The 12467-nt window shown below is 49.6% G+C and overlaps 1 protein-coding gene across 4 annotated transcripts in view; it reads right to left on the reverse strand.

Moving 5' to 3' along the window:
- map4k2 (mitogen-activated protein kinase kinase kinase kinase 2) overlaps positions 1 to 12467 on the reverse strand; it is a 37993-nt gene that overhangs the window by 11606 nt on the left and 13920 nt on the right. For all 4 annotated transcript variants that reach the window (XM_080519316.1, XM_080519315.1, XM_080519317.1 and 1 more), the window contains exons 4-17: positions 11011 to 11075; positions 10216 to 10271; positions 8935 to 8982; positions 8705 to 8747; positions 8483 to 8555; positions 7421 to 7552; positions 7295 to 7357; positions 7145 to 7226; positions 6911 to 7024; positions 5995 to 6073; positions 3814 to 3872; positions 3682 to 3731; positions 1940 to 1978; positions 1401 to 1434 (exon numbers count right to left, since the gene is read on the reverse strand). In XM_080519316.1, the coding sequence (XP_080375442.1) occupies positions 1401 to 1434; positions 1940 to 1978; positions 3682 to 3731; positions 3814 to 3872; positions 5995 to 6073; positions 6911 to 7024; positions 7145 to 7226; positions 7295 to 7357; positions 7421 to 7552; positions 8483 to 8555; positions 8705 to 8747; positions 8935 to 8982; positions 10216 to 10271; positions 11011 to 11075 (937 nt within the window). The remainder of the gene's footprint in view (positions 1 to 1400; positions 1435 to 1939; positions 1979 to 3681; positions 3732 to 3813; positions 3873 to 5994; positions 6074 to 6910; positions 7025 to 7144; positions 7227 to 7294; positions 7358 to 7420; positions 7553 to 8482; positions 8556 to 8704; positions 8748 to 8934; positions 8983 to 10215; positions 10272 to 11010; positions 11076 to 12467) is intronic.

A 12467-nucleotide genomic window follows, 5' to 3' on the forward strand; every position in this document is an offset into this window, starting at 1 on the left:
CAAAAAGCATGACTCCTCCTCCTGTTGGGAGAGTTGATGTGCTGGACTGAGTCACAACAGGAAGACAAAGCTACAGTGTGAGAACACACAATAAAACCCAACACCCACTACCACACACACATTTGGTAGAAGCATCTTCCCAAACAAGACACATCCACACCCCAATCCTGCTAACACACCTATCCTGCTAACACCCCTATCCTGCTAACACACCAATCCTGCTATCACACCTATCCTGCTAACACCCCAACCCTGCTATCACACCTATCCTGCTAACACCCCTATCCTGCTAACACTCACATCTTGCTAACACCCCAATCTGCTAACACTCACATCTTGCTAACACCCCATCCTGCTAACACACCTATCATGCTAACACCCCCATCCTACTAACACCCCCATCCTGCTAACACCCCCATCCTGCGAACACCCCATTCTACTCACACACCATCCTGCTAACACCCCATCCTGCTAACACCCCATCCTACTAACCCCCCCATCCTGATAACAAACCCTCTCGTCTAGTAAAACAACAAGCTTCACTTATCAGCCGCTATTGGTAAAGTCAAGTGAAATGTGACGTATTGGTAAACCAGAGAATTGTTTATTATAAAAAAGCTTTAAACAAGGCATAACTTAAATGAAGTGTTATGATAACAGAATAGCCATTAAATCATTTCTAACATTTATAATTTGAATAAATCACATGTTAAAACTACTGGAATTTGAGTTCCATCTTCATCAAAGTCCACCAGTGCTACAAAACCCACTGACTGAATAAATAGAACCAAAATCGTCAGAATATAAGATGTGCAACACACTGGGGACACATGAGGCACTGTGACAGGGTTCTTTAAGGAAAAGAGAGAGTAGAAATACAAACAGTCAGACTAATCCATCCAGTGGGAGCAGTGTAGGGTTCAGTAGGGTGCAGTAGGGTTAGCTTCTGCACAGGTGGAGAAGAGAATGGAACCTGCAACCCTCTGAGTGGAGGACCACTCCTCTACCAACTGGGCCACAGTCACAGTGAGTCACCAGGGAGGTAGTGCAGTGACACAGGGTGGTGCGGTGAGGCACCAGTCTATTAACCAACCACAGCCCTTGTTACTGGACGCAGCAGTCACATGACCACAAACAGTAAAGATTCTTCCTGCAGCATGAAGTGGTGAGACTGGCTGAAGCCTTAGTGGAAACTTAGCGGGAGACTGAGGACGTCCTTTAAGGACGATGGACAGATGAGGAATTCACTGCGGTCACAGTCCCTGACATCGTTGTCTCCGGGACATGAGGGACATGAGGGACTTGCAGGGACGTGGATGGTCTCTGGAAGGACAAGTGAAGCAGACGACAGCAGCGTGTTCTCTGGCTAAAGTCATCCACAAGGTGTGGTTCACACTTACGTCAGCAGATGGCGCCCTCTTAATGGTCAAACTCCTGAAAGACAAGAGGAGCAGCAGAGTTAGGCTCTCCGACTGCACCGTCACCTCCAACTCCAACCTCCGACCTCCAACCTCCGACCTCTGACCTCCGACCTCTGAATTCTGACTCCAACTTCTAACTTCCAAACCAAACACCATCATCACACAGGGAGACGGGGGGTGGGGGGGTGGGGGGGTGGGGGGGTGGGGGGGGGGGGTATATGGGTATGCTGGGGGCGCTGGTGGAAGTATGTGTGTGTGTGTGTGTGTGGGGGGGGGGGGGTTGCTGAGGGCCAGCTCGTATGAACAAAGCTCAGAAACACCACAGAAGCAGACAATTGAGCCATGGGGCAGTGTGTGTGTGTGTGTGTGTGTGTGTGTGTGTGTGTGTGTGTGTGTGTGTGTGTGTGTGTGTGTGTGTGCATGCCGAACCACGCCTCCACAAACACACACAAAGAGGCCGAGGCAAGCGGTTGAGGTGGGAGGCGGGGGTTGTTAGCGGGAGAGGGGGCGGGGCCTACCTCAGCTGCAGAGCTTGCTCCACACACTCCAGCAGGCTCCTGCAACAGGAAGACCTGGATTTAGGTCCTGCAGGCCTGAGGGCTGACCGTGGCGCTGTAGCCTGAGATATAAAACACTAACGATGCCTCACTGATGCCGACAGCGCCGCCATCTTGGGGAGGTCACCCGCTTGTGCTAAACACATGGATCCCAGGCTGGAAAATCCACAAAAAATATTTGTAGCTCGCTTGCTAATCCACGTAGCAACACAAGTCATACCTCATGGAAAAAGTATTGGAAGGGGAAAAAGTCTTCCACGGGATGGAGCTTTACCTCAGCTTTAAAATGAGGTATGACTTGTGTTGCTACGTGGATTAGCAAGCAAGCTATGAACGTTTTTGTGGATTTTCTAGCCTGGGATCCGTGTTTCATACCAGTGCGTGACCTCTCCAAGATGGCGGCGCCGGAGGTGCGTCGCATCAACAGGCGCTGATAGACTGTGCAGCATCTCGTGTTTACATCTATGGCTGTAGCAGCTTTCTGCTGTCCTAGATGTTTCTACATCTCGTGGTCACACATGATGTGTCCCCATATATCTGGACTTTAAAGTCCCAGTGAAATGTAAAACACTACTTTGCAAAAAACGATAGTTGGGGTTCTACTTCTAAGGTTCCTCCGACTCTGCCCCACCACTGTTGTCGCATAACAAAGTTATTTGAATTTTGAATCTCCAGCCGAGGAAGTCGGGGAAATCCTTCTTCGTGGGCGTGACGTCAAGAGTTGTGCAGATCTCCATCTGTTGTGTTTATATTGACTTGTTTCCTCTTAAATATCCAAGTTTAACAGTGTTTTGAAGTTATAGTCGGCGTTTTATGAGCCTTGATGAAAGATTGAGCCTGGAAGAGACCGAGAGAGGAGAAAAGGAGCACAGGCGGTGGGAGCAGCTAGCCGTTAGCTCGCGCGGCTAGCGGCTAGTGGGAGCCGCTAGCTTGGGCGGCTAGTAGACGATCAAGTAAAACCTGGACTCATCTTCGGTGATTCCAGTCAGAAAAGCTCTTCAACATGATCCAGGAAGTCGTTCTGCCAAAAGTCAGGAGCCTCAAAGCCTCAAAGGTGAAAACTGGCGGCTGCTGAGGCGAGGAGACGAGGACGAATGGAGGACGAAGCGTCTTCTGCTTCCTCAAACATGTTCCAGACGGGGTCACCGATGGCAGAACGACACATTCTGTGTCTTCTTCATCAATCACTGGGTTTGAAATGATGATGATGATGAAATATCGTTAAATTGAGCCTCTTCATCATCAAAACTCTGATCCTCCATAATGTAAACACAACTTGGGCGTGTGCACAACTCGTGATGTCACTCTATTATTGTCAGAAGCTCCGCCCAGCAGCGGAAATACCAACGTTTATCGGATATTTTCTCGCAGATTGCCGTGTTTGAACATTTTACCCTTGAGGCCAGTTAGCATAAAAAATTTCCCTAGAAGCGACACCAGAGTGTTTTGGAGGTCGAATTTTCATTTCACTAGGACTTTAAGTCTCATGAACGGCCAAACAACTAAACAAAAAGACTCAATAGTCCAGAGACGACGGTGTATCAGTCATGTGACCACGTCTGCAGACGACGTGTCGGTGGAAATGTTCAGTGTTTGAGACGAGCTGCTCTGTTGTCGTCCACCACGAGTGAAAAAAAGACACGTTTCGGTAGAAAAGCAGTCAAATGTGAGGGTTTTAATGGAGAAGCAGACTGAGTCCTTACGGTGAGTCGGCTTCGTCTCCAGAGAGGCTCCAGTCGTCAATCGCCCCCTGCTGGACGGAAGCAGAACAACAGGATTGTTACTGATTAGCGCTCGCGCTGCTCCGCGGCGCTCTGGAGGCCTAGCGTCATTACCAGGTCTGGGTACGGCTCCGTCACCTTCCTCCGGGGAGGCCCGAACTTCACCTGGTCGACTGCAACCACAGGTCAGACAGGGACTTTTATTTTGACAGTCACCATGATAACAATCCAACTTGGTAGTTTTATTTTGAGTCACTGTAATAATGATCCAACTTGGTGGTTTTATTTTGATAGTCACTGTAAAAATGATCCAATTTGGTAGTTTTATTTTGACAGTCACTGTGATAATGATCCAACTTGGTGGTTTTATTTTGACAGTCACTGTAATAATGATCCAACTCGGTGGTTTTATTTTGACAGTCACTGTGAAAATGATCCAACTCGGTGGGTTTATTTTGACAGTCACTGTGATAATGATCCGACTTGGTAGTTTTATTTTGACAGTCACTGTAACAATGATCCAACTTGGTGGTTTTATTTTGACAGTCACTGTACTAATGATCCAACTTGGTAGATTTATCTTGACAGTCACTGTAATAATGATGTACTTGGTAGTTTTATTTTGACAATCACTATAATAATGATCCAAATTGGTGATTTTATTTTGACAGTCACTGTAATAATGATCCAACTTGGTGGTTTAATTTTGACAGTCACTGTAATAATGATCCAACTTGGTAGTTTTATTTTGACAGTCACTGTAATAACGATCCAACTTGGTAATTTTATTTTGACAGTCACTGTAATAATGATCCAACTTGGTGGTCTAACCACCAACAGCACCAACTCGTGGACCAACATGAAAACGACATCGTTTTTCACATTGTGTTTCTTGTGATTGCCATGGAGACAGACGTCGTTTTCAAAATGTCGCCGGGAAAACATAAAACTTTTCTGAAACAGAAATACAAAAATTATGTGTTTTCACTGGAAACGTTGTGTTTATGGAGCCCAAAAATACTTTGTTCACCCCTTTATTCTTAACAAGTTTCCCGTCCAAGCGGCACCATGTGAACTCCTCAAAAGGAGGGCGTACATATGCTAGGCACATAGGTGGCGCTGTAACTCTGCCACAGGAAGAAAAGAGAGAGAGAGAGAGAGAAAGAGAGAGAGAGAGAGAAGAAGACACAGAGCAAAAATGGAGAAATTGACGAATTCAGCGCCTTAATAAAGTGATGCGCTTCTGCGGGTTGTCCGCCATGTTGGTGTTGTTAGGTGATGTCATGGAGGGGGAGGCGGGGTCAAAGGTCAAGAGGCGGCGTGCTGCTGCGCCGTGTGGATGATTACATGAAAAGGTGTTGCGCACACACACACACACTGAGGTGTGACACTACCCTCCCTGGTCCAAACTAAGTAATGATACAAGGTGACCTTTCACCTCCAGGGAAGCCTTCCTGGCGATGGTCCAATAAAATGCAAAAACAACAACGACAAAAAAACACCTATAATGATCACTGATTCTCCGACAGCTTGGCGACATGGAAATGTGAAGCCGCTGCGTTTTAAAGAAAAAGAAGAAGAAAAGGCGTTGCGGTGTGGGCGGGGCCTCGGCGTGGCGGAGGTCCAGCTGGGGTTGACAGCCGCCATCCTGCTGGGTCACAGGGGCCTTTGTCCGCCTCACACTGTGGAGCCTGCTGCACTGAATGCTGCCGGGGGGGGGGCCGGGGAGGGGGGGGCACAATGATGCCTCACATCAGCAGGACAACCAGCAGACAGTAAATCTACGATCTGCAGCCGTCAGAGTCCAGCGGAGTCGAACTGGAGCCACGAGGGATTTTAACATCTATTGGGGTTTTTTGTTTTTTTTTATTTAACGACTCTAATTAAAAACTGTGAACATTCTGTTTTGACAGTTTAACAATTCTTTCCTCATAAGTGGTCATTTTTGCTGAACCATTTCAGCCTTTAAACACTTTATTTATTTATTTGTTTGTTTGTTTGTTTGTTTGTTTATTTATGTTGAATACTGTTTCATTGTTTTGTGTCGCCAGGTTTATCCGGTGAAGTTCTGATTACGACTCATTACTGCCCCCTAGTGTTGGCTGTTGATCAGCGTTTTTGTGTTGTTTGACATTAGTTCCCATATTATTCATTTAGCCGTTTCAGACATGTTAGCTGTGTGTGTGTGTGTGTATGTGTGTGTGTGTGTGTGTGTGTGTGTGTGTGTGTGTGTGTGTGTGTGTGTGTGTGTGTGTGTGTGTGTGTGTGTGTGTGTGTGTGTGTGTGTGTGTTCACATTGTTCTTCAGACAGCGTTCTCTCCACAGGCAGATGTTTCCCTGCTGACTGGATCTTGTCTGGAGTTTTATCCCCGAACTGTAAAAACACATCAACACTTTTTGGTGTTTTGTCACAGAGCGTCACAGTGTCACAGAGTGTCAGAGCATCACAGAGTGTCAAAGAGTGTCACAGAGTGTCACAGAGTATCAAAGAGTGTCACAGAGTGTCACAGAGCATCACAGAGTATCAAAGAGTGTCACAGAGTATCAAAGAGTGTCACAGAGTGTCACAGAGCATCACAGAGTATCAAAGAGTGTCACAGAGTATCAAAGAGTGTCACAGAGTGTCACAGAGCATCACAGAGTATCAAAGAGTGTCACAGAGCATCACAGAGTATCAAAGAGTGTCACAGAGTATCAAAGAGCGTCACAGAGAATCAAAGAGCGTCACAGAGCGTCACAGAGCGTCACAGAGCGTCAGAGCATCACAGTGTCACAGCGTGTCACAGAGTGTCACAGTGTCACTGAGTGTCAAAGAGTGTCACAGAGTGTCAGAGCATCACAGAACAGAGCATCACAGAGCGTCACAGAGCATCAAAGAGTATCACAGAGTGTCACAGAGTATCAAAGAGTGTCACAGAGTATCACAGAGTATCAAAGAGTATCACAGAGTATCAAAGAGTGTCACGGAGTGTCACAGAGCATCACAGAGTATCAAAGTGTCACAGAGTATCAAAGAGCGTCACAAAGTGTCACAGAGTATCAAAGAGCGTCACAGAGTATCAAAGAGGGTCACAGAGTATCAAAGAGCGTCACAGAGTATCAAAGAGGGTCACAGAGTATCAAAGAGCGTCACAGAGTATCAAAGAGTGTCACAGAGTATCAAAGAGCGTCGCAGAGTGTCACAGAGTGTCACAGCAGTGAAAGGCCTGACCTCCAGCTCGTTGTCCTCCAGGCTCAGAGAGCCGCTCTGCAGCTCAGGGTTGTTGGCGACGTCCAGCAGCTCCAGAATCAGGTTCCGGGTCAGAAGCTGAGTGACGAAGGGGTGCTGGAGGACAGAACCAGGTCCAGGTCAGAACCAGCTGTCCAGGTCAGAACCAGCTGTGTGTGTGTGCGTGCGTGTGTGTGTGTGTGTGTGTGTGTGTGTGTGTGTGTGTGTGTGTCTGACCTGCAGCAGCGTCTCGGCTGACGGTCTCTTGCGAGTGCTCTTGATGAGCGACATCTTGACGAAGCTGTGGAAAGCAGGCGACCTGCAGGAACAGGGACAGTGTTCCAGGGACTCGGGGCCTGTGGCTGCATCCTGGACAGAAACACTCACCACTGGGTTTTGTCCTTCAGCTTCGGCGGCTGGAAGCTGCTCTTAGACATCAGCATGAGAGCCCTGAAACAGGAAGAGGTGCTGTGACGTCCTGTGGTCTGAATCCAGCGGGGGGCGCTGTCTCACCTCATCGGGTGGAGGTCAAACATCGGCGGCTGCAGCTCCGCCAGCTCGATGGCCGTGATGCCCACCGCCCAGATGTCACACAGATGGTTGTAGCCGCCCTTCTTCTCCACCGCCGCCACTTCTGGAGCCATCCTGGACAGAGAGACCAGTCTGGAGCAGTCAGTCTGGAACCAACGAGTCAGTCTGAAACCAACGAGTCAGTCTGGAACCAACGAGTCAGTCTGGAACCAACGAGTCAGTCTGGAACCAACGAGTCTGTCTGGAGCAGTCACTCTGGAACCAACGAGTCAGTCTGGAGCAGTCGGTCTGGAACCAACGAGTCAGTCTAGAGCAGTCAGTCTGGAACCAAGGAGTCGGTCTGGAGGTGTCGGTCTGGAACCAACAAGTCGGTCTGGAGCAGTTGGTCTGGAACCAACGAGTCGGTCTGGAACCAATGAGTCGGTCTGGAACCAACAAGTCGGTCTGGAGCAGTCGGTCTGGAACCAACGAGTCGGTCTGGAGCAGTCGGTCTGGAACCAACGAGTCGGTCTGGAACAGTGGGTCTGGAACCAACGAGTCGGTCTGGAACCAACGATTCAGTCTGGAGCAGTCGGTCTGGAACCAACGAGTCGGTCTGGAACCAACGAGTCAGTCTAGAGCAGTCAGTCTGGAACCAACGAGTCGGTCTGGAACAGTGGGTCTGGAACCAACGAGTCGGTCTGGAACCAACGAGTCAGTCTGGAGCAGTCGGTCTGGAACCAACGAGTCGGTCTGGAACAGTGGGTCTGGAACCAACGAGTCGGTCTGGAACCAACGAGTTGGTCTGGAACCAACGAGTCAGTCTGGAGCAGTCGGTCTGGAACCAACGAGTCGGTCTGGAACAGTGGGTCTGGAACCAACGAGTCAGTCTGGAGCAGTTGGTCTGGAACCAATGAGTCGGTCTGGAAGCAACGAGTTGTTCTGGAAGCAACGAGTCAGTCTGGAGCAGTCAGTCTGGAACCAATGAGTCGGTCTGGAGCAGTTGGTCTGTAAACAACGAGTCAGTCTGCAGCAGAGTCAACAGTGTAACTCAAACCCTCTCACCAGTACGGAGTCCCAATAAACGACTTCCTCTTCGCAACTGAGGCGCTGATCTCTGCTGCAACACCAAAATCAGCTGCACACACACACACACACACACACACACACACACACACACACACACACACACACACACACACACACACACACACACACACACACACACACACGATGAGTCTCAGTGGTTCAGGTAGTGAAGATCAGATAAAACAGAATGAGACTGACCCAGTTTCACATCTCCTCGCTCTGTCAGGAGGATGTTTGCTCCCTGCAGAGATCACACACACACACACACACACACACACACACACACACACACACACACACACACACACACACACACACACACACACACACACACACACACACACACACACACACACACACACACACACACACACAGTTCATGCATGGTGGTGAATAGAGTCCCAGGTAAAGCTGTGCCAGACGAGTACCTTGATGTCTCGATGCATCTTGCCGGTTTCATGCAGGTGATACAAACCCTGGGAAAGAGCAGAGTTTAGGTTGTGGTGTTGTGACCCTCAGACAGTAACTCACGACACCACCATGTGGTATGAACTGGAACTACAGGAGCGATTTAAGCTTTAATTTTGCAGACGCCCTGCAGACGGCCTGCAGACGCCCTGCAGAAGGCCTTCAGAAGCCCTGCAGACGGCCTGCAGACGCCCTGCAGACGGCCTGCAGACGCCCTGCAGACGGCCTTCAGAAGCCCTGCAGACGGCCTGCAGACGCCCTGCAGACGGCCTTCAGACGCCCTGCAGACAGCCTTCAGAAGCCCTGCAGACGCCCTGCAGACGCCCTGCAGACGGCCTTCAGAAGCCCTGCAGACGGCCTTCGGACGCCCTGCGGACGCCCTGCAGACGCCCTGCAGACGGCCTGCAGACGGCCTTCAGAAGCCCTGCAGACGCCCTGCGGACGGCCTTCAGACGCCCTGCGGACGGCCTTCAGACGCCCTGCGGACGCCCTGCAGACGGCCTGCGGACGCCCTGCGGATGGCCTTCAGACGCCCTGCGGACGGCCTTCAGACGCCCTGCGGACGGCCTGCAGACGGCCTGCGGACGCCCTGCAGACGCCCTGCGGACGGCCTTCAGACGCCCTGCGGACGCCCTGCAGACGGCCTGCGGACGGCCTTCAGACGCCCTGCGGACGCCCTGCAGAGGGCCTGCAGACGCCCTGCAGATGCCCTGCAGACGACCTGCAGACAGCCTGTAGACGGCCTGCAGATGCCCTGCAGACGACCTGCAGACGGCCTGCAGACGGCCTGCGGACGCCCTGCGGACGCCCTGCGGACGGCCTGCAGACGGCCTGCGGACGCCCTGCAGACGCCCTGCGGACGGCCTTCAGACGCCCTGCGGACGCCCTGCAGAGGGCCTGCAGACGCCCTGCAGATGCCCTGCAGACGACCTGCAGACAGCCTGTAGACGGCCTGCAGATGCCCTGCAGACGACCTGCAGACAGCCTGTAGACGGCCTTCAGAAGCCCTGCAGACGGGCCTGTAGACTCTCATGCTGCTGAACTGCACTTTATTATTTCTGCTCCATTCATGACTGAACTCAATCTTCCTCGATTGGTTGTTGTTTTAGTGGTTTTCTACAGAGCAGATCATGCAATGAAGGTCACCCACTCAGTGAACACGCACATTGAGTGGAGCGGTGAGGCTAAACACTGTTTGCTCCTCCTTGACAGCAGCTGGAATCAGAAGAGAGTACCGGTACCTGCAGAGTTTCCCGGCACACGAAGGCGATCTGCTTCTCCTTCAGCGGACCCGTCACTGCAAGAAAACTCTCATCACCGTCTCTTCAGAGGTGACACGGACATTTCCAGAAACTCTGCAGAGCTGCTTTAATGCCACTGTCTGCAATGTAATCATAGGCTGTGGCGGTGACCACGGTGAGTTCACTCATGCACTCAGTGAACGAGCAGTACTTCGGTTGTTCGACATTAGCAGGGCGATGGTCGTCGCCAGCGACGCCGCATGATACTATTATGTGTTAATAATTATAGCATGATATGAACTGATTACTATTAAAACACAGCAGTAACGCTGCACTTACGGAGACTAAAGTTTCAACGAGCTTATTCAGCAAACTCCTGCCTACTGAACCCTGGAATATCTCAGTCCATCCGACAGCAACAAGAAAGTCGTTTCACCAACATTAGCATTAGCATGCGTCCACAGCTGAGCTGTAATCACTTCAGTTTCCATTGTGAAATGTTAAAATCCACTGTGTTGCCGTCGAGGCCGACGTCCCCACATTTGAACAATATGGGCAAGTGTGAAAAAAGATGAAATTCCTGCAACCACAAGGTGGCGCTATGACAGTGATTGTACATTAGCATATTGACGTGTTCATGGCAGCACTGTGACGACAGGGGTGACGTTCCAGGCCGAACTTGTAGAGCAGAGTTACACATCACTTCCTGTTTCATGTTCCATCAGATATTTATTGGATGGATGGAAAGATGATGGTTGGATGGTTTTGTGTATTTTAGTGTGTATTTGCGTGTACCATGGTAGATGTCCTGCAGAGAACCTCCTCCACAATACTCCATGCAGATCCACAGCTTGGTGTTCCTGAAGAGAGACACACTGCTTTTATTTTGAAATGCGCTTGATCAGGAAGGACTGAATAAAAAGACTCCACAAGCCATGCCGTTTGCAGAAGTCTTCTCACTGAAACTCTGATTTCTCCTTTTTCTGCCCCTTCTCTGGACCTCCTTCTCTGGACCCTCTTCTCTGGACCTCCTTCCCTTTCCCTGGACCCCCTTCCCTGGACCTCCTTCTCTGGACCTCCTTCCCTTTCCCTGGACCTCCTTCCCTAGATCCCCTGAGCAACTTCCTTTACTGTAGCAGGAATCCTTGATGGTGCGTTTTTAAAAGTATATATATTTGAGTTACTTTACTTCTTCTGATCCCCTGAAATTAACAACGACCAATCTATTTGTAGGTAATATGAATTATGAGTTAAAACATAGTGTGTTGTGTTAAAATATGTGATCATCTGTCATGCAGGCCTCAACACAGCAACCTGTGCTTGATTGTCTCATTTCGTGACTTTTCACACGTATTATTGAAAGAACGTCTGATCTAAAGTCATTTTATTCAGGTGCCACGTGCATCGTCAGCTCAGTGACAATTGAGTTATTTATGGATGCTTATTTAACCACAGAGACGGTCCTCATGTAAAGTGGGCGTGGCTTTGAGTTTTAATCAGTCAGTTTTAATCAATTTGTTCAAAAAGCGATGCCAGGAAATCAGTTGTCAAGTCGCTTCAGTTGATCTTTTAAGAGATGCTTCTTTTCCAGTGGATCTATGATGGCCAATACTTATGACTCAATATTTTCAGGAACACAAGTGATCCACCAACCACAATAGTTTCATGGGGTTCAATGTGTCGGACCAAACATTGACCACGCCCCCAACAGACCACGCGCACTTTGGATGTCAGAATTGTGTGTTGTGAGCCGAAATAGCTCAGTTGGGAGAGCGTTAGACTGAAGATCTAAAGGTCCCTGGTTCAATCCCGGGTTTCGGCAGCCATGTGAACCTTTTCAGAAGCAGCATATGTCAGAGTTCTTTACTGCTCAGTCCATTCAGGGTCAAAGAGCAACGAGGCAAAGTCCAGCTGACAAAAGGTGACTTTTGTCACTTTATCTTTTAAGAGATGCTTCTTTTCCAGTGGCTCTATGACGGCCAATACTTAATATATACTCAATACTTTTAGGAACTAAAGTGATCCACCACCCCTATAATGTTCACAGTTCATTGTGTGGGACAAAACATTGGCCACGCCGTGATACAGAGAAAGTCTCTGTGGCGCAATTGGTTAGCGCGTTCGGCTGTTAACCGAAAGGTTGGTGGTTCAAGTCCACCCAGGGACAGCTGTGATCCAGCTTCTTGGAACAATTGGTTTTTCACAACAGACCATTTGCCTTACGTGGGGATGAGCAACCATCACCTCCCTCC

The sequence above is a fragment of the Blennius ocellaris genome (genome assembly GCF_963422515.1).
Source record: "Blennius ocellaris genome assembly, chromosome: 23".
Classification (NCBI taxonomy): domain Eukaryota; kingdom Metazoa; phylum Chordata; class Actinopteri; order Blenniiformes; family Blenniidae; genus Blennius; species Blennius ocellaris.